This window comes from Artibeus jamaicensis, unplaced genomic scaffold (genome assembly GCF_021234435.1).
Source record: "Artibeus jamaicensis isolate MK-2021 breed Jamaican fruit bat unplaced genomic scaffold, CSHL_Jam_final contig_867, whole genome shotgun sequence".
Taxonomy (NCBI): domain Eukaryota; kingdom Metazoa; phylum Chordata; class Mammalia; order Chiroptera; family Phyllostomidae; genus Artibeus; species Artibeus jamaicensis.
Window position 1 is genome coordinate 1030615 of NW_026521995.1, and position 26086 is coordinate 1056700.

Below are 26086 nucleotides of genomic sequence, written 5' to 3' on the forward strand. Positions count from 1 at the left end.
AAATAGTTTCAGAGTAGAATGTAGATGTGTAGCATATGGAATTAAAAAGTAAATCAGCCACAATTCAAGAAAAATTGTTTAAATGATTTAAAATAGACAATTCTCTATTGGGGGAAATGGAGACTTGAACATTTTTCTGATGCATTTTTGAATAATCCAGCAGTTATTAGAAGCCCATGATTGCTTTTTTTTTTAATAAGAATTAGTTGAAAATGTATGCTCATTAGATTCATTTTATAACAAAATGAACCCCTGTTGAGACTAAAGGGAAAATACTTTATTTAGCTATTTTTCTAGTTCTACCATTTCCAGATATAATCATCATTATCCTTGTGTATTAAAAAGAACAAAGAATATTACAAACTTCAACTGGTAATTGTACTGCAAGGTAATTTCTTGATATTTAAAAATTACTTGAACCTATATGAGAATGTGTATACATTTCATACAAATAATTGCTAAAATGTAATAAAAATAGTTTTGAATATTTTACACTTGCAGATTATTGTAAAAGTTTCTAGAAACTAAAGGAAACTTGATAACAATATGTATTTATGCAGATACATGCCTAGCTAATTGAATAGCATGCACACATGCACATATATACTATACAACTTACTATGTGATTTAGTTTATTTTTGTTCAACCAAAGTCCCTGCACTACTACTAGAAATCCATGAGGTAATAATTGGGATATTCTATCTATTGCAAATATTTCAAAGGCCTTATGGAGATTGTAAATTTAACCATATTATGATTCATAGACTAATAAAAATTTCTTTGCTCTCAGATAGTATAACATCATTTCTGAATGGAAATATTAGTATCCTCGGTTGACTAGAAACTCTGACAGACTTCTAATTCCAGGTCTTTGATAAAGATGGGATGGTGGATAAACAATTAGGCCTCAGAACAGAGCTTTAAGAGCTCATGTTCTGGAGTCAGAAGGACCTGGTTGCAATCTCATCCCAGCACTCACCAGCAGTGCCACCGAGGGAGAATTACTTAATGCCTCTAACACACTGACTGCATTTTCTCACATTTAAAGAAAAAAAAAATGTTTGCTTCCTAAGGAGTAAACTAGTGCAAGTAGTGGTTATTACAATTCCTGTTATTATTACTGAATAGAGCTGTTTTGTAAAATCTTTCAAAATAAAGGACCAAGAAGTAAATTTAATAAAATAGACCATTGGTGACAAAGTGGGTTTAGTTAAAAAGTGACATTTCTAAATCAGCTTTCAGTTTTCATGTAGATGATCTCAAGAACATGCACCAGATGTATTTTGTCCAAAATGTGATTAAATAAAAATTCACAGCTGTTGGGAATGTAAACTGATACAGGCACCTTGAAAAACAGTATAAAGATTCCTTAAAAATTAAGAATAGAAGTGCCACATGACCCAGAAAACTCTCTCATGGGTATCTACCCAAAATTTTTGAAAATATGTATTTGCAAAGATATATGCAGCACTGTGTTCATTGTGGCATTAACTATAGTGGCTCAATGTGCAGACCATGGCCAAGACATGGAAACAACCAAGGTGTCTTTTGATAGAGGATTGGATGGAGAAGATGTGGTACATATACACAAAGGAATACTTCTCAGCCACAAGAAAAGATGAAATACTGCCATATGTGGGAACAAGTGCATGGATATTGAGAATGCAATGTGATTTCACACATATGTGGGATATAAAACTGAAAGCAACAAATGAATAAACAAGACAATTCAACAAATGAAACCTCATAGGCACAGACAATGGTATTGTGGGTACCAGAGGGAAAAGGAGCTGGGCTAGGGAGGTAGAAAAGGTAAAGGGAGTCAAATTTTGTTGACAAAAAATGTGACGTTGGGAAGTAAACACAGAGTGCAATATACAGATGATGTATTATAAAATTGTAACTTGAAACGTATCATTTTATAAACCAGTGACAACCCTGTAAGTTTTAAAAAATATTTTCGTAACTGGGTTGCCAAGCACTGTCTGATGACCAGCATATTTACTACTATGGCTAATGCAACCAGCCAGGGCAAGAACAGTTTTGTCAAAAGGAAATCTCCATAGTTGCTAAGTTCTAACCAAGGGATAGGCCTGGGTTTGTTGCTGAGATAACATTAATTTTTTTTAAGGTTGAGCATTTTTAAATACATTAAGAAATTTTTTGGATAATGAAAGACAGCCTTACCTGGGTGGTTATATGAACAACCAGGTGTCCAGATCTTCAGTCTCCTAAGCATCTTCAATAGCTTACACACACACACACACACACAACCACAGAATGCTTTTGCTACAGTAGATCATTTAGAATTTTCAAGAACATGGAGATTTGACAGTGAGTTGCAATGCTTAATTCCAGGGGTTTACCAGACACAGGTGGTTGAGTTATGATCAGAGGGGCCTCTATGATTTGTCTGTCCAAACCTGAAATTTTGAAATGTCCAGATGGCAGGAATATTGAGGTTGTGTTGAAGACGTAACCTTAATAATAATTCCTCATACTTTATGGTTCCTGTGAGTTGTAAAGTATTTTTATGTACATTATGTCATTAGGTCCTCACAGCAATCATTTGAGGGCGACAGGGCAGGATATCATTATTTTAATCTTACATGTGAAGAAAAGGGTGTGCTTTAGTTAAGTGGTTTAGCGAAGGCATTCAGTTAATAAGAGACAAAACCAGGATTAGTCCTGTCTTCTGATCTCATGTGAGATTCTTTCTATCTGACTACTTTGGTTTTGGTGCATGGTGATTTATCAGAAGTTATTCGCAAAAATGGTTCTGCATTAATAAATTAAACTTAAATGTGAAAAATAAGACTTATGTTAATCTACATATGTCATTTGTTGCTAAGCTGATTTCTTTTTTCTCACATCAGGCTCAAACCATGAAAGGTGTGGTTTTGAGGATGGGCTCTGTAAAATGACACAAGGTCAGAGCGGGCAACTTGGTTGGACAAAGAGAAATGGGATACCTGGTCTATCACCTCCATTTCATGATCACAGTGGTGATGCATTTGGTAAATGCTTTGAACTGTTTTCTCTTTTTTTTTTGTCAAGTGTTTGATTATAGCAATAGATTCTTGGCTTGTATTTACCTACTGATAATTATGTTTAATTTTCTTTATTTAGCCATTTTCAAGATATTTATTATTCTAAAATAGCACATTGAATTCTTATCATTGGGTTCCCGGAATTCCAAAGGTCTATGTAGACAATAATTGGGATTTTCTATACATTTTGACTCTTTATAAAAATTGTGAAATTAAAACATGATGCTACATACATTAATTCATCAATTTATTTTGTGCCTTTGACTAGTACCATTTGTTTCCTCAGGCTGACTAGACAGATCTGCTGGGCTGCTGACTAGCGTTTGAAGTAGTGATGGATCCAGACATTTATGAATTTCTTTATTTGTTAACTAATAAACTTCATTCTTTCACCATTTTGTACTAGGTAATTAAGATATTTTAGTCAGCAAAAATTGACTCCATGTTTGCCCTCATCTGATGGGCTTAAACATATGAAAACAAATCAGATATTGCCTGGCATGACTGATTAAAGGCTGGTGATTTTTTATAAAATTGATGCTCCTCTCAAATAAGTACTATTAAATGTTAAATATAAGCATATTCTTAGAGATCATTTAAAGCAAGCTAATGTCCAAGCATTAAATGTTAATTATTAGGAAATATTTATATGCTACACAGGTAGATTAGAGTCTTGGCTCCATCACTTGCTAGCTATATGATCTTGAACAATTTACATTTTCTAAGCCTTGGTTTTCTCAACTTTACCAGGAGGAATAGTGATGTTTAGTTCATAGAATTGTTGATTTAAGAGCTAAATGAGATATTGTTGGTAAAATGTCATACAATAGTTGACATTCAATAGAGTTAATAGTACATTTCTGATAAATTTTGGTGTTCTTAGCTTTAACTTCTATATAAGTAAAATGGAGTTTGTTATTTTGCTTGGCTGCGATGTCAAAAATACTTTTTGAAAAATGAAATACTGCCAATCTGTGACAGCATGGATGGTTTTGAGAATATTATGCTAAACAAAATATGACAGAAAAAGTCAAGAGCCATGTGATTTCACTCAGATATGGGATTTAAAAGTGACAGCTACACATGAACAAACAGGACAAACAACAACTCATAGACACAGATGAAGTATAATGATTATCAGAAGGAAAGGGGGTGGTGGTTAGTGAAGAGCAGAGGGGTCAAGTGTATGGTGGTGAAAGGAGGTCTGACTGCGTGGTGGGCACATAATGCAATGTACAAATGATTAATCATAGAATTGTGCACTTGAAATCTATACAGTTTTATTAACCAATGTCACCCCGATAAATTTAGTAAAAATAAAAACATATTTACAAGGTCTGTTCAGCCAGGTAATGTGAGAAATAGAGACATTTATTGAAAAAGATACAAAAAACATTGTATATAAGACACTGACACCCCAGTCCCCTTCAAAGTAGGCATCTTGTCACCTCACACAGTTCTCCCAGTCACCATCAACTGCCCTGTTGTATTTTTCTGAATCTCATTGATGCTCTGAAATCTCCTTCCTTTCAGAGGTGATTTTAGTTTTGGGAAAAGCCAGAAGTCACAGGGCACCAAATCTGGGCTATCGGGGGCTGAGTCACCCAGACGATTTGATGTTTTGCCAAAAAATTTGCATGAGGTGCGATGCATGAGCAGTCACGTTTTTGTAATGAAGCTGCCATCACCAGTTGCTCACAGCTATGGCCTTTTGAATTATCTGAATAGTTTCTGTGGAGGGATGTGCAAACTAAGTACAAAGTTTGATGCAGATTCATTGCTCTACTGTCTCAGTCATTTTGAATATGACAGCCACGTAGTACATGTGCTCGCTCAACTGGGTCTAACACCCCCACTTCTAGTACATTGCAGTCATCATTGTTCACACATGCACATTCCAATCCACTCTCCCTGGCTGCCAAGTTACATTGATGTCACACAAACCATTCTTGTTATATTCATAATGGCTGGACTTTTTCTGGAAAGAACTTTGAAAAGACTTTTCCAAATGTAATTTTTAACAGTTGTCAGGAATAAACCAACTTTATCACATAAAAAGGGATGAGCTTCACAAACAGGACCAATGGCTCACTGCAATACATAAACTTATTATGGATTCAGTTATATTAGATGGTGATATTGAATCTGTTTCCCAACTTTTAGCCATTGCATTGCCTATGAATTAGAACCTCCCCACTGTTTGTGCCTTTTAGTTAGGAGATTTTCCATAGCATGCATTTACTTAACCTGGTCTTCCTCATGGGCATAACACCTGATGTTTTCTTTTTTGTTGCATGTGGCTATTATTCTATTCTTATTTTTTCCTCATCTTGGAGTTAAACAATTTCAGACCTTCCTTTCTTCTTTTTAAAAAGTTATTCTATTGTTATTCAAGTACAGTTGTCTGCATTTACACCACCACCCCAGCCATTCCAAACTCCTTCCCCTGCTTTCATTCCCCTTCGATTTTGTCCATGCGCCCTTTATAGTTGTTCCTGAAAACCCTTCCCCTCTTCCCCCCTCTGCCTTTTCCACCTCCCTCTGGTTACTGTCAGATTCCCTCCCACCTCTCCTCTTGTTACTGTCAGATTATCCTTAATTTCAATGTCTCTAGTTATATTTTGCTTGTTTGTTTTTTGGTCAATTAGGTTCCATTTAAAGGTGAGATTATATGGCATTTGTCCCTCACCACCTGTCTTATTTCACTGAGCATAATGCTATCCAGATCTATTCATGCTATAACAAAGGGTAGGAGCTCCTTCTTTCTTTCTGTTGTGTAGCATTCCATTGTGTAAATGTACCATATATTTTTTATCCAGTCATTTACTGATGGGCACTTAGGTTGCTTCCAGCACTTGGCTATTATAAATTGTGCTACTATGATCATTGGGGTGCATAGGTTCCTCTGGGTTGTTCCAGGGTTCTTCCTTTCTTTTCTCCCTTTTTGCTTTCCTTTTTTCCTTTTCTCATTTTGCCATACTAATTTTTTGAAAGGCTAGTCAAGGGATAAAATGGAATCAACTCACTTCAAAACTGACATGTTAGATATGTAGGCAGACACCATTTTAGCCATATCTCTTGGTTTGATTAAAGATCTTTGGAATCAGACTAAATGAGTTTAAACCTGCTGGTCTCAGTTTCCTCATCTGTAAAATAAAAAAAAATAATAATATAACCCTCAGTGTAAATGGAGAAAATATGGCCTGGCATAATTGTTGAAGGCTGGTGATATTAATAATAGATGTATCTCTTGCAACTATAATTAAATGTTAAAATGAGTATTACCCTAGAGATAATTTTAAGTAAGTAGATTTCTGCCTTTATATATTAGCTATTTGAAATATTTATGGAAAATAGTCTTGTTGGAATTTTATCTTCATTTGAAAATCCTTAATTCATGAATATTAATAATTTTTGATTAAGTTACTCTTAAAATAATTTCTACTGCTCCAAAATAATAGTTTTCATCATATAATTAATGCTTTGAGAATTTTTCAAAGCTAAATTTGAAAATTCATTAGAACATTAAAAAATTTCTGTGTCAATATTTGAAGTCTACTAAAGCTCCAGCAGAGTGGTTAAAATTTAGTACTGGTTTTTAAAAGATTGTTTTACTTATGGGTATCTAATATTAGGTCTAAATGGAAATATTAGAACTTTTGTTACTTTGGCCAAGTGCTAATTTGGAGCTGAAATCCATATTATGAAACCCACACAGTATTAAATAGCATCAAATCTTTTTTTTTTGTTGTTCTAGAAAGGTGGGATGGTCTTCCCCTGGGACTCCAGGTCCTTTGTTATTCTCCACAGCCACACCTGCAGTGACCCATTGCTTGGCATGGTTTCGGTCACAAGAGATCCTTGAACAACAAACAATAGCTTTCAACTCATCTACACTGTGTTAACTTAATGGCCATATTAACTGTATTTTCCTTAGTAAGCTATAAGCAGGATATATGTGCCCACTTACATTTTATTTATTTAGTTCCTCCAAACCGTTTACTATAACAATTCTTAAGCATAAACAAGTTTTAAAAATTTACTCTGAATAGCCATACCCACCACTTAAGTTATACAGTTCAGATAACTGTATTTGTTTTATCAAATATCTATTTATCTGCCCAAACCCTTTCTCCACTGATCAATCCATCACATTTGCAATGCATTCAAAGAAAGTTGCAGAAATCACTTTACTTTAAATACTTTAGCATGATATCCTTAGGTGGATGCAGGAATCAACAAAGCATAGCCTTGAATCACTTTATGGTTTCTGTAAATAAATTTTTACTGGATCCCAGCCATGCCCATTCATTCACAAATATTCTGTAGCTGCTTTCATGCCACAGCCTTGGAGTTGAGTGGTTGTGACAGAGACCATGTGGTCCACAAAGTCTAAATGATTTGGCCCTTTTTTGCTCCCTCATTGGAGCATGATATTCATTAGAGTTTTTTTCTATTGAGGTAAAGCTTAAATTATATAAAAACACCAATATTAAGCATTTTACCTGATAAATTTTGACAAATGCATTCACCTATGTAACCAATACCTAACATAATTTGAAACATTACTGTCATACCTGAAAATTCCCTCATGTATCCTCCTAGGCAACGCTTGCTCTTACCCTTTACTCTCAGGATAATCACTATTTTTATTCCTGCCAACACCCATAGATTAGTTTTGCCTGTTCTAGAATTCATACAGATAAACTCATACGGTATGTACAGTATAGTATATACACTGCTGTATAAGGCATTTATCACTTAGCAAAGGTAGCAGATGTGTTTTGTCTGCAGGTCATGGTTTGCTGTCCCCCAGTCTGTTTAATAAACATTGAATATTTTTGTATCTGACTATATGCAGTTTTGGTGATATGTGAGGAAAGAGTGAAATTCTGCCTCTGAGAACTAACAGGTTATAATCTTAATTTTAGTGGTCAGTGTTCACTTTTTTAGCAAACATAAGTGAAGCCTATTGTGATGTATATCCTGATTCTGTGTAAGAATCAGCTTTACTATCATTATTATTTAAAAAATTCATCTGCATTTTTAATTTAGGAGATTTTTTACACTAAAGTTATTTTTTACAATAAAATGCACATAATATCTTTGTTCTTGAAGTAGAATTGCAGTGTATTACTTGTCCTATTTTGAATGTCATAGTTATACCATATTAAAAGTAAAAAATAATTAAAGATAAAAACAATTTTGTACGTTTATGTACACATATGTATATGTAGTGGTGACAATTGTTCATTTTAATTCAAATACTTTTATTAACCTCAGAGACTGTAAGTCATCACGATCAATTCTGGGAATCCTATAAAGACTATTTGAACACTTACAGCATATCATGGTGTCGTGATGTCTTTGGAAAGCATTTCTGAGAATAACACAATTAATTACAATAAAAGGAGAAATTGAAAAAGTGCTATCATGTTAGTCTGAGCAAACTGCCCTGTGTCTAAAAAGAAAATCTGACACTGAGAAGGAGTAGGGTGTTTGAGAAAGGACTTAAAAACTGAATGGTACTTCAATGCACAGTGAAATGAAAGAAAAGTAGTTCAAACCGAAAGGATGACACAGAACTGTGGAGAGACCCGTGGTGTGCTCAGGCAACAATATAGCAGTCTGCTATGATTGAGGATACTGTCTTTGTAGATGAAGATTAGGTCAAAAGTGTATCTGGGAATATAAAAAAATACATCACCAAAAGGCAGCTCATCAGTACCATGTCCTGTTCTCTTTTCCCTCCTCCACCCAAACTCTCTTACAGTTGACAATTCTAATTCTGCTGCTGTCCAACCAGGCAGCAGAAATGAGAGCCATTGATGGATGTGGCAGTGGCTGAGGAGATGCATGAAGAGTTTCAAGGGCATACATATTTGGTACTTAATGATTCAGTCTGCCTCAAGTAGTATTTTGCACAGAGCTTTACTTTCTTCCACAAGTTTTTTGATTGTCAAGCTAATAATATCAAGGTCCTTGATATGTGCCTATGTGAGTGTGCATTTTGAGTTGGATAAGTTACATGAGTTTTTCATAATTCTCCAACAAATTTTATGTCTAATTTTATTGTATAACATAATGTTTAGTATCCTTTTTATTTCAAATTCAGTGTTCTATATCAATCAGGGAATAAGAATTGGCAACTTAGATGATTATTTGAATTAACTGATATGACATCAATGAAATTTCTTCACATAAGTAGTCAAGCTGTCAAATACCTTTGAGTAAATAGTAAATATTACTTATTTTGATTAGAGCTAAAAATACATTCTATAATTTCTCTGGAGAAATATTTTCCTATGTATAATTTGTTTTATTTTTGGCAGGAATTTTATCCTTATAGGCAGATGGCTTATTTATTTGTTAAATTTATATGGGTATATAGTTTTCAAATTAACTCTAGCACAAGTGAAATAATTCAAATTCAACAGAAATATACAAGATCAAATATTAGTATGTTGAAATAAATACAATGCAAATAACCAAATAAAAACAGACAATGAATTTTACCAATTAAAGTGACAGCAGATTTCTGTTCTCTGCAAACTAAGTCTGGCAACTATAATTTGTAGTCACATAGATTCAATGTGCCCTACAACTGAATTAGTCAAGCAATAAATTACAGGGACTCAACTACTTTAGGCTTTATAGACTTTGGTCAGCCCCTTGAAACACAGCAAATGGAACAAGAGAACCAAATTAGTGGCTCCCTAACTGCAGCAAGGAGAGTTCTAAAGATGCAACTACCCCCGCCCCCCTCCACAAGATTCCCATTCCCAGGTTTTTCAATCAAACATTAATTTAGGTACTTCCGTAAAAGAACTTTGTAGATGTATTTAACATTATTACCGAGATAGACTTAAAATAGGAAGATTATCCTGGACAGTCCAAGTGGCCCCAATGCAATCACATGGTTCCTCAGGACCTTATGTATACAATATCAGGTCATCTGTGAATAGAGATAGTTTTACTTCCTATGTCCATTCTGGGTGCTGATTATTTAATTTCTTGTCTAGTTGCCAGCCTAGAAACTCTAGTGGGATGTCGAGAAGAAGTGGCAATAGCAGATATCTTATTTCTATCAGGAGAAACTTTTTCAGTCTTTTATATTATGATAATTGAAGGCTTTTGGTAGATGCCATTTATCAGGTGAGCATATGCCCTTCTGTGATTATTATGTTGAGTGTTTTTACCATGAGACAGTGTTAGACTTTGTGAAATATGGTTTTTGAAGCTATTTAGTTGACCATGTGATTTGCAGCTATTTAGTTGACCATATGATTTTTGGCCTTTACTTGATTTATTTATAGTGATTGGTTTACAGAGACATATACTTTATGAGTTGATCATATTTTTATACAATACACCAGCCTTGAACTTTTGATTGGAGACCTTATCATTTACATATAACAAAATTATAGATGAGATAAAATTTATACCTACCATCTACTATTTGTTTTTTGTCTGCCTTGTTTTTTCTTGTTTTCTTTTGTGCTACCTAATTATTTTCTAGTGTATCTTAGTAAATCGCTTTTTTATTACATATTTTTAAAGTATTTTTTAGTGACTGACCTGAGGATTAAAACAATCTAGGCTGAATTAATACCAATTCAATGGCAATGACACAGGAAAACATTTGTCTTACCTAGCTCCATTCTCCCCACCTTTATGCTGTTACTGCCACAAATTATATCTGTATATATTGTATACTCATCAATACTGAATTATAATTTAGATTTTAGTGATCATAATAACCAATTAGCCAATAACCAATAACCAATATTGACGATTGATTAATCATCAATATTGGTTAATATGATGATTAATGTTTGATAATTAATCATCATAATGCATGATGATTAGTATTTGCTATTATAATTTTTGATATTTTAATTTTATAAATGTTTGCCATTTATAATTATAATGTTTACTATTATAATTTCTCTTTATTGACATTCTCTATATCATTAGAGAAAAGGAATTTGTACTTAAGACTATTATTTCCTGTCTGTTATCTGAACTGAGGCATATTTCTGTCACAGATAAACACACTTATTGCTGTACAAAAATTTTGACATTTTAACCTTTGCTTCAGTTCTTGGACCTTTTCAAGGTGATTCATTCCTGCAGCCTGATCTTTTGAGAAATATTTTTAAGAACGATCTTATTTCACTGCTGAAACACTCAATTTTTTGAGTTCCTTTGAGCCAGTCTGTTGCATGCAGTAGGACTTGGTTCTCTTGATCCCAGTCATTCCCATTCCTCACGTAGAATGTGGAGAATGGAGGAAATGCAAGGCTCCTTATTATAGTTGAAGAAAGTGAGAGTAAAAATTCTACCATCTTTTTCCTGAGGATCACAGTTGGTGGAATTCACTGTCAAAGTTACTGGATTTAGCCTCAAAACTTGATTCATGGTTTTGTTGCTTATATATTTTATAATCTTTCTTTTTCTTGGTTATCAAATCTTGGTTATGTTTGGATTTTACTCCAACACCTACCCAGAAACAAAAATATTTTTGAAAGTCCTTTAACATAAACATTAATGATTATAAATAAAATCACAGTGTTTACATTCTTTGTAATTAAAAAAATTAATACTTTATCATAGGCTTACTTTATTTTATCATTTAATTTTAAATATTTTTTGTTATTGACACTAATTATAGAGGTCCCCCAGTCCCATCCCTGTTTCCCCCTTCCACCAACCCTCTGGTTTCCACTCTGGCCTTCAGCACACTGTTGTCTCTGTCCACGGGCTATGCATATATACATGTATATTCTCTGACTAATCTCTTCCAGTCCCTCCTCTCCTCCTTCCCTCTGAGATCTGTCCGTCTGTTTCATGTATTCATGCCTCTGATTTATTTTGTCAGTTTACTTTGTTCATTAGATTCCACATATGAATGAGATCATATGGTATTTGTCTTTCTCTGACTGGCTTATTTCTCTTAGCCTAATAGTCTCCAGATCCATCCATGGTGTAGCAAAGGGTAAGAGTTTCTTCTTTCTTGCAGTTGCATAGAATTCCACTGTGTAAACGTACCACAGCTTTTTTATCCACTCATCTACTGATGGATACTTGGGCTACTTACAGATCTTAGCTATTATAAATAATGCTGCTATGGACATAGGCATGAACATATTTTTTCAAAATTGATATCTTGGGATTCTTAGGATATATTCCCAGAAGTGGAATTGCTGGGTCAAAAGGCATTTCTGTTTTAATTACAGGTTAATTTTAAGTATATTTTAAACATACATGTTGTACTTTTATGGAGGTAAGCTTAAAATAGGAATTTATGAATCATATAAACAAATGAATATATTAGATATTAACAGGAGACATATGATAATGATGATATATGTGTGATAAGATATTACCAGGCTCCTTCAGAGAGTAAAAGGGGCATGTAGAGACAACATTGGATATATTTTTTGTTATCAGCTTCACAAATCTCTTCTTGATGTTTAGAGCCAGTAGGAGGAGGGGGTGTCAGATGAAAGAATGAGCAAGGGGGAAAAACTTACATTCTCCTTCTTTCATTTACACTCTTACATGTGATGAGTAAAGTCATATGGAAACAAGAGAACTTTATATAACATGGTATTTTTCTCTAAGAAATATCTCCATCTGTGATTGAAGAAATTCTGTATTCATACTATAGGGAGTAAGGTAAAATTAAGAGTGCATTTAAAAATATGCCTGTTTTTGTCACTGAGTTGGAATTAAAGGTAGAAAACAGATATTGCTATTGGGTGTACTTTAAATACATATTTTGACAATAAAAATAAAGCTTATTACTAGCAAATGTTAAAGGATTTCAAACTGTTTCTAAATTTAAAACACTACTTCCATGGCTTAGGGGATTGAGTGCAGGTGTGAGAACCAAAGGGTCGCCAGTTTGATTCCCACTCAGGGCATGTACCTGGGTTGCGGACCAGATCCATAGTGTGGGGTGTGTGAGAAGCAATCACACATTGATGTTTCTCTCCCTCTCTTTCTCCTTCCCTTCCCCTCTATATAAAAATAAATGAATAAGATCTTTAAAAAGTCTTAAAAATTACTTTGTGTAATAATCTAAAGATTAATCTTTAATTTCTAACAAAATACAGATTGATTTATAGTGTTATGACACATGAAAAAGTCGTCATTTATAAAACATTCTACTTATTTAAATAATTTATTATTTTATTGCAAATGCTATTGTATTATTTACTAGGATAATGTGGCAAATTGAATTTTTGAGCAAACTTTTGAAAGTAAACGTGGTTAATTTAAGTAATTTTCTTGACAAATGAAAGTAATTTTTTCTGTATATTCCTAAAGGCTTTTTAGTAGCTTATTGTTTGTAAACAATAATTTAGGACCCATTGGGTACTATTACCATTTATGTTGCTAATAGTATTATTTAAATCTAACACAGTACATCCATATGTCTCTATGCTTAATTAATTATTCACTTGCTTAACATTTGCTTTACCTGCCGAATATGAAAAGCAAACTAATTATGGTCTGCTTGTGTCACCATGATACCAGCTCTTCATCTGAACTGTGTTTATGTAATAATTCCAGGGAGCACATCCTCAGAACACTTTTCAGTTATTGCTGGGATTTCAATTAGGCATCTGATTGTCTCCTTAAGTAATCATTAATGTCGCTGTTTTCTGTTTAATTAGGGTACAATTTCAGAATAGGTCTAGGTAAAAAGAGGTTTTTAAGGTTTCATAATTTTATTATTAATTCTTTCTATGAAATGATTAAATTTGATTTCCAACCCAACTTTAAAATACCACCAAATAAGTTGGGTAGACATATCATCACAATCATCATCAGCATCATTTTTCATTCCTTTTCACAGATAGTGGCACACCAAATAGAATAGTAAAAGCTAATGGTTCCCAGGTTCTACACTATAACCTTGTCAAGCATTGCAATAAATATATGAAAGCCCAGGGAATGCTCTTAGTTTATGTCATAGGCTTTCAAAGTAGCTGGCCCAGCCTGTACTGCAGCACACAGCACAGTATCAGGACTTAGTATTGTTTTCCATAACCCTGTGAAAACCTGGGATTTTTGATCCACTGCTTTCTAGAGAAAATCACAACAGACAACAATCTCTTTTGAATTCTTTCCGAATTACTTATTTTGGTGGGCAGTTTTAGGGTAATGTTTTCTTTGGATACCATCTTTGCAGAGTTATAACTTTGTATATCATGTGACATAAATTGGGTTGTGGGCTGTAGGCATAATAGTGCTATAAAATATAATCACTGTTATTTAAGTGGGGAATATAATGAAGTGAAAAATATCAGTCAGACTATTGTCAAAAACACATGGTTAAATGTGGTTAAATATTCTATTCTTTGAGCAAAAAATATATTCATCTGATGTGGATATAAGCCTGAATTACCGCCTGGTGTATCATCTTACCAGTGGTTACTCTGAATCTGGTTGCTGACTCTTGTTTCCACTTTCTCTCACCCGTCTCCACAGTGGACTCTCCTTCAAACTTAAGAAGCCGAGTTTTTCTTTCAATGAACAAACAGCACACTGATCGGGTATTTGAAAGTGCACAGCATGTTGAAAACTTTTTACATAAGGGAACATCTTTATTATAATTGTTTGAATATTAATTCTTTTTCACAGGTTACATTTTATTACTTTTACAGCCATGTGAGTGGCAAATTAACAGCTGGCCTTCAAACTGCCCCTGCCGGTCCTGTCCAGCTGCTGTGGCAGAACACAGCTGGGCCCCAGAACAGTGGGAGAGAAATGTCATCAAAGCCCAGTGCTCCCAGAAACTTCCGGTATGTGTGTTGTGTTTTCTAACTCTGTGTTTGAAAGGAAGGTAATAAGATGCATATTTTTAATACTCAATGAATTAAAAGTGGGGTGATATACGGATATATCAATAAAATATGAACTCCTAATTCTCTTAACTTCTTGAAGTCTCCTTACCTTTTTCTTTATTTCTCTTACTATTCCAATGTCCTGTTCTGTTTCTCATTTCTTATTCTTAAGGTTCACTTTCCTTTCAGACTTTTCTCATGCTTTTGAGAGAAAAAGGTTATGTTGGGTAGTGAGGAAATAGACTATTTAATTTAACTACTAATTCTAAATGCTGTAGAAATGAAATAATTGTCATATTCATTTTATGGTTAAACTCAGGTTATTTAAAATAGCCTTTATTTTTCTAAAATAATTTTGGAAATTGAAGCCAGAGTAAGCCTATAAAGGATAAATTTATTTATGCAGCCTAATAAAACTTATTGATGGTGGAAATTATAATTTAATAATTATTACAGGGATTCTTGGAAAAGTATTGCATATTTTAACACTTCTGACAGTCAAACAAAATTTTCCAGTTTAAAAGAGGACCTTAAAGCATTTTAAACATAATTTGTGAGAGAATTTAGCCCAAGTATGTTTCCTTTATCATCTATTAGAATAATATAGTATAATGTAATCAATTTTATAATTTTGATATGAAATACAGAAATTTCTGATATGTGATGCATTTGACACTTGTGCAATGCATATGATTTGAATTGGATTGAATTTTTTTTTTATTGTTGTTAAAGTACAATTATCTCCATTTTCCTGCTACCACTTTCTCCCACTCCACCTACCCCCACCTCCCTCCCTCAACCCTTCTCCACTTTGGCTTTGTCCATGGGTCCTTCATATTTGTTCCTTTATGACCCTTTCCCTCTTTCTGCTGTTCTTTCCTTCCCCACTCCCCTCTGGTTACTGTCAGTTTATTCTTTATTTCAATGTTTCTGGTTATATTTTGCTTGCTTATTTGTTTTGTGAATTAGGTTCCACTTATAGATGAGATCATATGGTATTTATCTTTCACTGCCTGGCTTATTTCACTTAGCATAATGCTCTCTAGTACCATCCATGCTGTGGCAAAGGGTAGGAGCTCCTTCTTTCTTTTTGCTGTGTAGTATTCCATTGTGTAAATGTATCACAGTTTTCTGATTCATTCATTTACTGATGGGCACTTAGGTTGCTTCCAGCACTTGGATATTGTAAATTGTGCTGCTATGAACATTGGGGTGAATAGGTTTTTTTGAATTGATGTTTCAGGATTCTTAGGGTGTAATCCCAGTGGTGAAATTGCTGGGTCAAAAGGCAGTTCCATTTTTAGTTTTATGAGGAAATTCCATACTGTTTTCCACAGTGGCTGCACCAGTCTGCATTCCCACCAAAAGTGCACTAAGGCTCCCTTTACTCCACAAGTTTATTAGCACTTGTTGTTTGTTGATTTGTTTATGATGGCCATTCTGACTGGTATAAAGTGTATCTCATTGTGGTGTTAATTTGCATCTCTCTGATAGCTAGAGATGCTGAACATCCTTTCATATGTCTCTGGGCCCTCTGTATGTCCTCCTTGAACTGTCTGTTCAGGCCTTTAGCTCATTTCTTAATTGGGTTGTTTGTCTTCCTGGGATGGAGTCATCTCAGTTCTTTATATATTTTGGAGATTAAACCCTTGTTCAAGATATCATTGGCAAATATATTTCCACATATAACTGGTTCCCTTTTCATTTTGCTGATGTCTACTTTAGCTGTGCAAAAGCTTTTTATTTTGATGAGGTCCCATTTGTTTTTTTTTTCTGTATGTCCCTTGCTTTAGGGGATGAATCAGATTGAATTTTAAGTTCAGCTATTTTTCATTTTTATTTTTTAAGTATATTCTATCAATTATGCTATTACAGTTATACAATTTTTTCTCCCCTTCGTCCCCTCTCCACTCTGCACTCCCCTGCCTTCAGAAAACTTCTCCTGCCTTAGTTTTCACATTCATGGCTTGTACATGTAATTTCTTTGGCTTCTCTGTTTTCTAAACTATTCTTAGCATTTCCCTGTGTATTTTATGCCTACCAATGATGCTTCTTATTCCTTGTATCTTCCTTCCCCCCATTCTTCCTCTCACTCTCTGCCCCGTGATGTCCATTTCTCTGGTACCATTCCTGTTCTAGTTGTTTGCTTAGTTTTTGTTTTTGTTTCTTAGGTTCAGTTGGTGATAGCTATGAGTTTGTTGTCATTTTACTGTTCATAGTTTTTGACCATCTTTTTTTTTAGATAGGTCCCTTTAACATTTTATATAATAAGAGCTTGGTAATGATGAACTCCTTTAACTTGACCTTATCTGGGAAGCATTTAATCTGCCCTTCTATGCTAAATGATAGCTTTGCTGGATAGAGTACCATATTTTTCATACTATAAGATGCACTCCCCCCCACCAATTTGGGAGGAAAATGCAGCAGTAACCCTGTTCCTGCATCCTGTGGCCTGGCTCCACTGCTGCCCCCCCTAGCAAGCCAGGTAAGCTACATTCAGACTATAAGATGCACCCCCATTTCCCTTCCAAATTTTGAGGGGGAAAGTGCATCTTATAGTCCAAAAATACATAATCTTGGATGTAGGTCTTTGCCTTTCATGACTTCAAATACTTCTTTCTAGCCTCTTCTTGCCTGTAAGTTATCTTTTCAGAAATCAGCTGGTAGTCTTATGGGAACTCCTTTGTAGGTAACTGTCTCCTTTCCTCTTGCTACTTTTAAGATTCTCTTTTTATCATTAATCTTGGGAAACTTAATTATTATGTGCCTTGGTGTGCGCTTCCTTGGGTTCAATTTCTTTGTTACTCTCTGGGTTTCCTAGACTTCCTAGAAGTCTATTATCTTTGCCAAAATGGGGAAGTTTTCCTTCATTATTTTTTCAAATAAGTTTTCAATTTCTTGCCCTTGTTCTTCTCCTCCTGGCACCCCTAGGATTCTGATGTTAGAGCACTTAAAGTTGTCCCATAGGTTCCCAAGCGTCTCCTCATATTTCTGAATTCTTGTTTCTTCCTTCTGTTGTAGTTGGATGTTTATTTCTTCCTTGTGTTCTAAATTGTTGATTTCAGTCTCAGTTTCCTTTGCTTCACTCTTGGTTCCCTGTATATTTTGGTTTATTTCACTTTTGGTAGCTTTCATTTCTTCCTTCACTTTGTAATTGAGCTCAATCAGTTCTGTGATCATCCTGATTACCAGTGTTTTGAACTCTGCATCAGATAGGTTATCTATGTCCTCATCACTTAGCTCTTTTTCTAGAGTTTTGATCTGTTCTTTCACTTGGGCCATATTTCTTTGTCTCAGTGCACCTGTTCTGTTCTAAGGGGCCAAGCCTTAGGTATTTGCCAGGGTGGGGCAACCCTCTTTACAGCACTGTAGTGCTGCCTGTGGGAGAGGGGTCAGAGAGGGAACAATGCTGCTCACTTGCTCCACTCTAGCTCCACTTTCCAGTGAGCTCTCCTGTGAGACTGAGAGTTTCTCCCTGTGTCACACCCCCACAGTATTTTATAGCTAGTTTTGAGTCTTCCGTTTCTTGTTCAGCCAGCCCTGCCTCACCCACAGTAGTCTGCTGCCTTGCCACATGTCCTCCCCATTGGTCTGCTTATCTCTGATCTCTGCCCTTTCTATCAGTCTGGGTGAATGTTTCTTTAACCCCTTGGTTATCCGAGTTCCATGCAGTTTGATTTTCGGGCACTTCTGGTTGTTCATTGCTTTTAAATTGGTTGTTATCCTTGTTTTGGTTGTGTGAGGAAGTGAAGTGTCTCCATTCTATGCCTCTATTTTGGCCAGAACTGTAAGTTCAGCTATTCTGAATGGCTAAAAGGAAAGAGAGGTGAATAAATAGAATCTCTTATAAAAATGAATTACAAGATGTAAGAATGGCATATTTTCTTAATTGAGCTGTCATAAAGTCATTGTAGTTTGGAATTTTTAGACTTTTGTAAATTAAATGGGGATTCGAAGAAGATCAGAGAAAAGCACTTAATAGATGGTTAAATGACACTGGGGGGGATAGGACTTAAGTGGTAATATATTGTTGGAGACACACTTCTGTCTTTGGAGCCTCTGCACTCTATTGAAGTCAAATATTGGTGTGTGTTGGGAGGGTATCTTAAGCCAACAGGCATTTAAGTCTTCCCGTGAATGACTGATTCTTTTATTTAACAGAGACTTATTTGGGACATTTGGGATGCAATAGTTGGGATTCAGGGAATGTTCCCAGCTCCAATGGGGAAATATATTTTTCCCAGCTCCACTGAGATATAATTGACATATAACATTGTATACATTTAAGAGTACAAAGTGGTGATTTGATACAAGTATGTATCCTGGAATGATTAACACAATAAAGTTACTTAACACCTCACATAATTACAGGTTGTATTTTTGTTATTGTGTGGCAAAAACACTTAAGATCTATGCTCTTAGCAACTTTCAAGTGTGAATAATAGTATTATTAGTTATATTCACCACACTGCATATTAGATACCCAGAACTAACTTACTTATCTCAAAACTGGGAGTTGTATACTTTGACCAAGATTTCCCTGTTTCCCTCATACCACAATCCCTGACAACTATCATTCTATTCTTTGTTTCTGTGGGTTTGGTTTTATTAGATTACACATATAAGATTATATAGTATTGGTCTTTCTCCATCTGACTTAGTTCACTTAGCATAACACTGTGTAGGTTTGCCCATATTGTCATAAATGGAGGATTTCCTCGTTTTTCTGAATTATTTCTTCATATGTATGTACCACATTTTCTTTATTCTTTTTTTCATCCGTGGACATTGCTGTTTCCATGTCCTAACTATTGTAAATAGTGCTGCAGATGTGGGAGTACAGATATCTCCTGGAGATAGTGATTTTGTTTTTATTGATTTCCTGCCCAGAAAAAGGATTGCTGGATAATATGTTAGTGCTTGTTGTAATGTTTTGAAGGCCCTCCATACTGTTTTCCATAGTGTCTGTACCAATTTCCATTCCCAGCAACAGTGCATCAGGGTTCCCCTTTCTCTAGACCCTGGCTAACAACTTTTGTCTTTTTTGGTAACAGCCATTCTAACATGTGTGAAGTATATCTCATTTTGGTTTTGATTTGCATTTTCCTAATGACTGGTGATGTTGAGCACCTTTTCAGGTACCTGTTGGCCATTTGTACAAATGTCTATTCAGGTCCTCTGCCCATATTTTTGTTTCTTTTTTATTGAATTGTATGAGTTTCTTATATATTTTGATATTAACCCCATATCTGATCTGTGGTTAGCAAAGAGGTTTTTGACAGTCAGGGACATAGGCCACAGTGCATTCCCGGACTTGGTGGGGGGCAGTGTGCAGAGTGAGCCCCCAGACAAAAAATAATGTATCTAATTTGTTGTGGGTGTTAGAGTGTGATAAACTGCTAGAAGTTTCTAGTTTTTTCTTGCATTTCTCTTCTTACTCCCCTATGTATTTGTCTTTTTCCAGTAACAATAAAAGCAGCAACACAGAGCCAAAGTGTATGGGAGGCTGCTGAGTCACATTGACTGGATGCTGAAGGGGGAACCTGCTGAAGTCCCTTCTGTGTGCACAGAAGTATAAACTTTAGTGACTGAGATGGGAATCTTGTGTACTTACAAACTTTATCAGCACTTACACACCTTTTCCAACTTTAACACAAAGTGCATGCTTAACAAAAGTCAAACTATCTTCTCATGTCTGTACCTTTAGGTTATGGTCTTTACCACTAGAAAAGCAGAGTCTGGTATAGGGCAGGGCTGAAACCTGCTGGATATTGTAGTGCAAACCTTTTAAAATAACTTCCTTGTGTTTCTTGGCTGTCTCTTCCCAAGTGGCACATTGTGTGGGATGAATTTAAGCACATGTACTAGCTAAATGTAAAACTTAAGACTCCCAAATATATCATCTCCGGTGCAATTCAGAAGTAGCTGAGGTGGCAGGGTTATTCATTTGAGTGTTTTAAAATGCCGCAGTGGTTTCATCCAAAGCAGACACATGTGCAGCGTATTAATTTGTTTCCCCAAACACTTTATTGCTGATGTGAAAACAGTACTTGTACCTTAAAGGCTTTTTAAAAATTCGAAAACAATACGACTCTTTTGGGATCTTTGGCTGTATCAATCTTTAAGACTTGTGGGGATGCCTTCATCTAAAGCATCAATTCTATCCCATCAGCAATTGAGCAGATGTTCATTTGTTTTTGTTTAGCTGGGCCACAGAGATGTGCTGTGCTTGTGATAACTGTCTGTCACCATCCAGTAGCTCATTCCTGAAAAGATTTAGTGAGAGGCTTATTTGAGGGCATCTTGTAATCAGTGTCTCCAGACAATTTCTGCTGCCTCATCAACTTATTAGCCTCTGACAATTATTCTGTTTTTTAAAATTTCCATTCCATGCTGCATTCTGATCATTGTAAAGCTTGTTCATGCTTCCTTTAGAAATATCCAGATAGGAGGCTTTAGTCCCAGCTGGACCCTAGCTTAGCATTAGCTTTTGAGAAAGCCTCTGGCTTGTGAGGGCTTTGTCACTGTCATCTGTAAAGTACTGGGTCCATCCCCTAATAAAATGAAAGCATGTTGATTTCTAAGGAAATACTACTCCATAAAGAAACAATGATGTGTGTGCATTTAGTCAACAAAGACAGCTGCATCTCAGTAAGTTCACGAAGATACTTAAGGAATAATAACAGCTACCATTTATGGAGTGCTTACTATATGTAAGGCACTGCATTTCATCCATTGTGTATTTGTCTTATATTGTGAATACTAACTAACTTATCTCATTCCTCTGCAGTAAAGCTCTAATTTACTCCACTGTTCCCATGAGGATTATGAGCTATAGAAAGAGGAAAAACCTACTGAAGTTCAACCAGGTTAGGACCTGGTATAGTTTGATTTCAGATCTCAATCATTTAGGCACAGAGCTATTATAATTTCTTGCCATGTTAAAGCATTGTAAGGACTTGTGAGATATAGGAAAGAAGTAACCCAACCCTCTGATTTGGTCAAATCTGTTACATGATGCTCATTAAATATTCTTTTGTCTACAGTGTTGGGTAAAACAACATTACTATGCATTGCCTGATGCTGATGAGCTTCGATCACATTTTTCAAAATTACAGATATAAGCAACTAATTGTACTATTGTCATAAAATGTTTGTGGAGGCAAAGAATAAAACAGTCCCAACACATAGCAGAAATTTAGTCCCAAATTCAAATAAAACGTTCATTTATTTCTGTTCTCGAAGGGAGCCCACGTGTTGGTTTTATGGGTAGAAATGAGTGAATACTATATTACTAAGTATATCACTCGCTAGGGGTTTCAAGTTGAATGTTTAAATTCTTAAGCTAAATGAAGTCAGTGCCTAAATTTTTAAAAAGATGTAGAGGTACTTTCAATACGCTATTATTTACTTGTCATGTCTTTGATGTTTCATTTAGGGATGCTAGAAAATTTTCAGCAGCCTGCTATTCCAAAATACAGAAAAAAGATAAGTTATTTATATATAAATCAATATTCATTATTATCTTAATTTTAAAAATTCTATTCTCAAACTTTTCAAAATTATAATCTAAGCCATTTTACCTTTTAATTCAAGAATATTTACTATTAAACACATGATGGGAAAAGATTAGTCATCTTTTTGGTTTTTACATGTTTACTTGGGAAATAATATTGAATATACACTACTAATTAAGAAAACTTTATACAATAGATATCCTTATAAGAGTTTCTGTTCATGTAGTTACTAATATAAACCAAGTGGGTTCCTGTCCATTACTTACCATTACTGTCAAATTTTCATCTAAGATTTAAATTAAGCAGCTTAAGTGCTGACCCCTTCTCTCCCTGTGAAGGCCACCTCCACTTAGTTTGGGGTGAAAGACCTTTGTCTCGTGTGTGCTCTTGGGTGACAGTACGTAGGTCATACCTGACTCCATTACGTGTGTTGTATTTGCTTTATGTTGCCACTTTTTAACTCTCTTATTATTTTCCCTAACATTGTTAAAATGAGGTGGATGTTTGGGAAAAAAAATCCTTTGCTCAAGTTTTGGAGAAAACAAGGAATGTTAGATGTCGCCTTCCTGAGAAACATGACTACTATACAGCAACAAGCCTCTGACCTTAAGGCCTGGCTTTTGAAATCATCTTGGGGTTCCACTTCCTGATGGGATTCAACTCATCCCTCTTTTCAGGATCCCAATCAATGTCCCTGGAAAATCTTTTAGTGGGAATATGTTTAACTAGATGATCTAGGGATGGCTAATGAACCCTGTGTTTCAAAGCCACAAAGACCCTTTAGTAAATTTCCCTACACTTAGAGAAATGGTTCTTTCCCTAAGGAAAACATTTTTTCTTGCTGGATGAGGAAGCTCACCTGGCAACCAATTTTCACACTAACTTTTCTTCAGTTATACCAAGTTAACAATAATTTAGTTAAATCAGTCACTATGTTATATGTGTTATGGGCTGTAATGAAAAGAAGCATGAAGGCAAGAAGTTAAACTAAAGTTACTTTATGAGGTCCCGTGTGAAGATAGAGGATGGGGAATAGACAGGACAGAAGAGAGGACTTAATGGGTCTTGACTGATTGGACATGAGCCTGGAGGAGAAAGTGCTTCCAAAGGTCAGTCTGAAGTTTTGAGCATTAAAGAGCAGCAGTGTCCTGGTACCACTGTCAGAGAATGGGGGTCTGATGACAGACCCAGTTCAGGGGAAAGAAATTATGAATTTAAAGTGTCTTCACACCATCTGACTGAAAATGCCCAACAGGTGTGGAGACATGGGAGGAGAGCCCAGGAGAGAAGTTGACCTTTGGGATGTAAATTTGTGTTTCATCAACCTGGGTGACAGTTGAAATCCTGAGGATTATTAGATTTGGGGAGAGTGTAGAGAAAGATAGAAGAGTCTGATGGTTTGTAATGTTTATTTCTACTTGTCTCCTTTTGCATGGCTTCTACGGGTGTGTGCATGAGCTGAGCTCAACAAGAACTGGGGAGTGTATCTGTATGAAAAAGCCTTCGAGAAAAAATGTTAACTGTAGAGAGTAGATTTTTTTGTAAGCACATTATTTATATAATAGCTTAAATATTTTAATAAATGTATGCTATAATAGCTGACATTTAAATGCCAATGATGTGTCCAGTGATATTGTACATGTAATAACACATTTATTCTTGTATAAGCCATAGCACATGGGTAATAACATTATTTTTGTCAGCACCCTTTTACAAAGAAAAAGAAACTGAGATATAGAGATATTCAGTAACATCTCCAAGGTCATGTTGCTATTAAGTGGTGTACCTGGGACCTGAACCCAAGTAGTCAGGCTCCAAATATGTACTTCAATCACTCTGCTGTTCTGCCTTCATATAAAAGCCATCACATCACTACTTTTCCAGCACGGCCTTGCTTTATAACTGGTCACAGAGTTCTTCTGTTTTATGTGAAGAAAAGATGGCTTTCTTAGGGCCACGTATCGACAAGTTGCATTCAATAGGTTATGGATATTTCTCATGGTATTTTTAACAGACTAGTAGGTCGTCCCTGGTTTAATGGGAAATGTCTCAGTGCATCAGCTTGTACCAGAACAAAAGAGGATGCAGCAGAGATAAATGATGTGCCAGGGTTGACTGCATGCAGACCAATCATTCAGCTAAAAGGCAGGGCTTTTAAAAATAATACAATGTTAGTATTAAAACAAAGCCAAACAATGAACACAAAGTTAATGTATCCATGAATTAAGCCTCAAACATCAGTGGTATTTATAGTAAGCATGGGATAATGCTCTTTATCAGCACAACCATTTTCTATTGATTTAAGTAATTAAGAAACTGGAGAGCATTTTCTTTCAAGTTTCTCAGATTTATTATACCTATGTATGTTCTCTTGGTGCAGACTTGGGCTGGCTGCACCTCAGAATATAACATTTAGTCATTCTCACAATAAGTCATGGAGCAACCACTTCTGGTCAGTGTCCCGAGCTATGTTTGGATCATGACAGAAAATGTGCCGGAGGACAGCACAAAGATGTCCAAGGCAAGACTGTGAGTTAATACCGAAAACCAGAGGTAGAAAAAGGGCAAAGTTTTGAAATGCCAAGAACCAGAGTCCAAAGTGGAGCTGGGTGCAAAAGCTGGTAAATACTAAATAGCGTGAACATGCAGAACCAAACACAGAAGATGATTATAGGGTAGAAGTCAGGTGAATGTTGTCTCTTCATGAACATGTTACCTAACCCATGCTAGACATGTGAGGTAGAGATATGACTGTACATTTGCCTGCCCTGGAGCATATATGCTTTGGTCTCTTTCCACTTGGAATCGGCATAGTAACCCACGTGCTTCTAGAAGTGGCATGTTTTTTTATTCGTACGTAGGCTCTCTACCTTCAGGTTGTGTGGCAGTGATGTTCTTTGCTTTATATTTTTATTTGTTTTGTTTTTCCTGTGCAGGTTGTTTTTCAAGGTCGAATGATTTCAACTCAGAAATGGGACAAAGCCATAGCTACTGATGAAGTATCTTTCAGTTCAGGCTGTTTGCCTGCAAATGGTAAGAACTTTTCTTGCTTTGATTCTAAGGTACAATAAATTCAGTGCAGCTTAAACTTGTAATGACTTTGATCCACTCCTTATTTTTGCCTGATGTTTTAGAGTGTCCTGTTTTCCACTGTCTAATACATTGTATAACAATGACTATATCTGTGCTAGAGTGAATATAGGCTATATTTTTCACTGACTGATGCTATAAAGAGTTGAAAGGGATAATTTAGTTTCAGATTTGAAACCTTATAGCAATGTTTTCACTGCCTAGTTCAATCTAACCAAGAGAAATCTATGCCTTCTAGCAAACTGAGAAAAAACTGGCTTCTGTAGACTTGAAACTGAATTCTTGTGAGTTAATGTGATTATTCCATTGAGAGACACAAACGGAGATATTAGTTATAATCTATTTTCTATTTAGACTGAAACAACTACATCAATAAACCACAAATATCAGATATAAAAATGGTCCATATTGGTTCCATAATTATATTAACTGAATAATATTCAATCCCCCACTTACATTGTTATCAGTAGAGAAGTTAAGTGTTAAAATTTAATTTAATTAAGCAACGTTAATGTAGCCTAATAATCAATGAAGAATTAAATATACATCAGGTAGGTGACAGATTTTTTCT

General features: G+C 35.3%; 1 protein-coding gene across 1 annotated transcript in view; it reads left to right on the plus strand.

Moving 5' to 3' along the window:
* The first annotated feature begins 12317 nt into the window (after positions 1–12317).
* Positions 12318–26086, plus strand: part of MALRD1 (MAM and LDL receptor class A domain containing 1) — a 307929-nt gene continuing 294160 nt past the window's right edge. Inside the window, 5 exon segments of the mRNA XM_053673503.1 lie at positions 12318–12336; positions 14493–14617; positions 14706–14805; positions 14808–14866; positions 25362–25458. Of these exon segments, the coding sequence (XP_053529478.1) occupies positions 12318–12336; positions 14493–14617; positions 14706–14805; positions 14808–14866; positions 25362–25458 (400 nt within the window).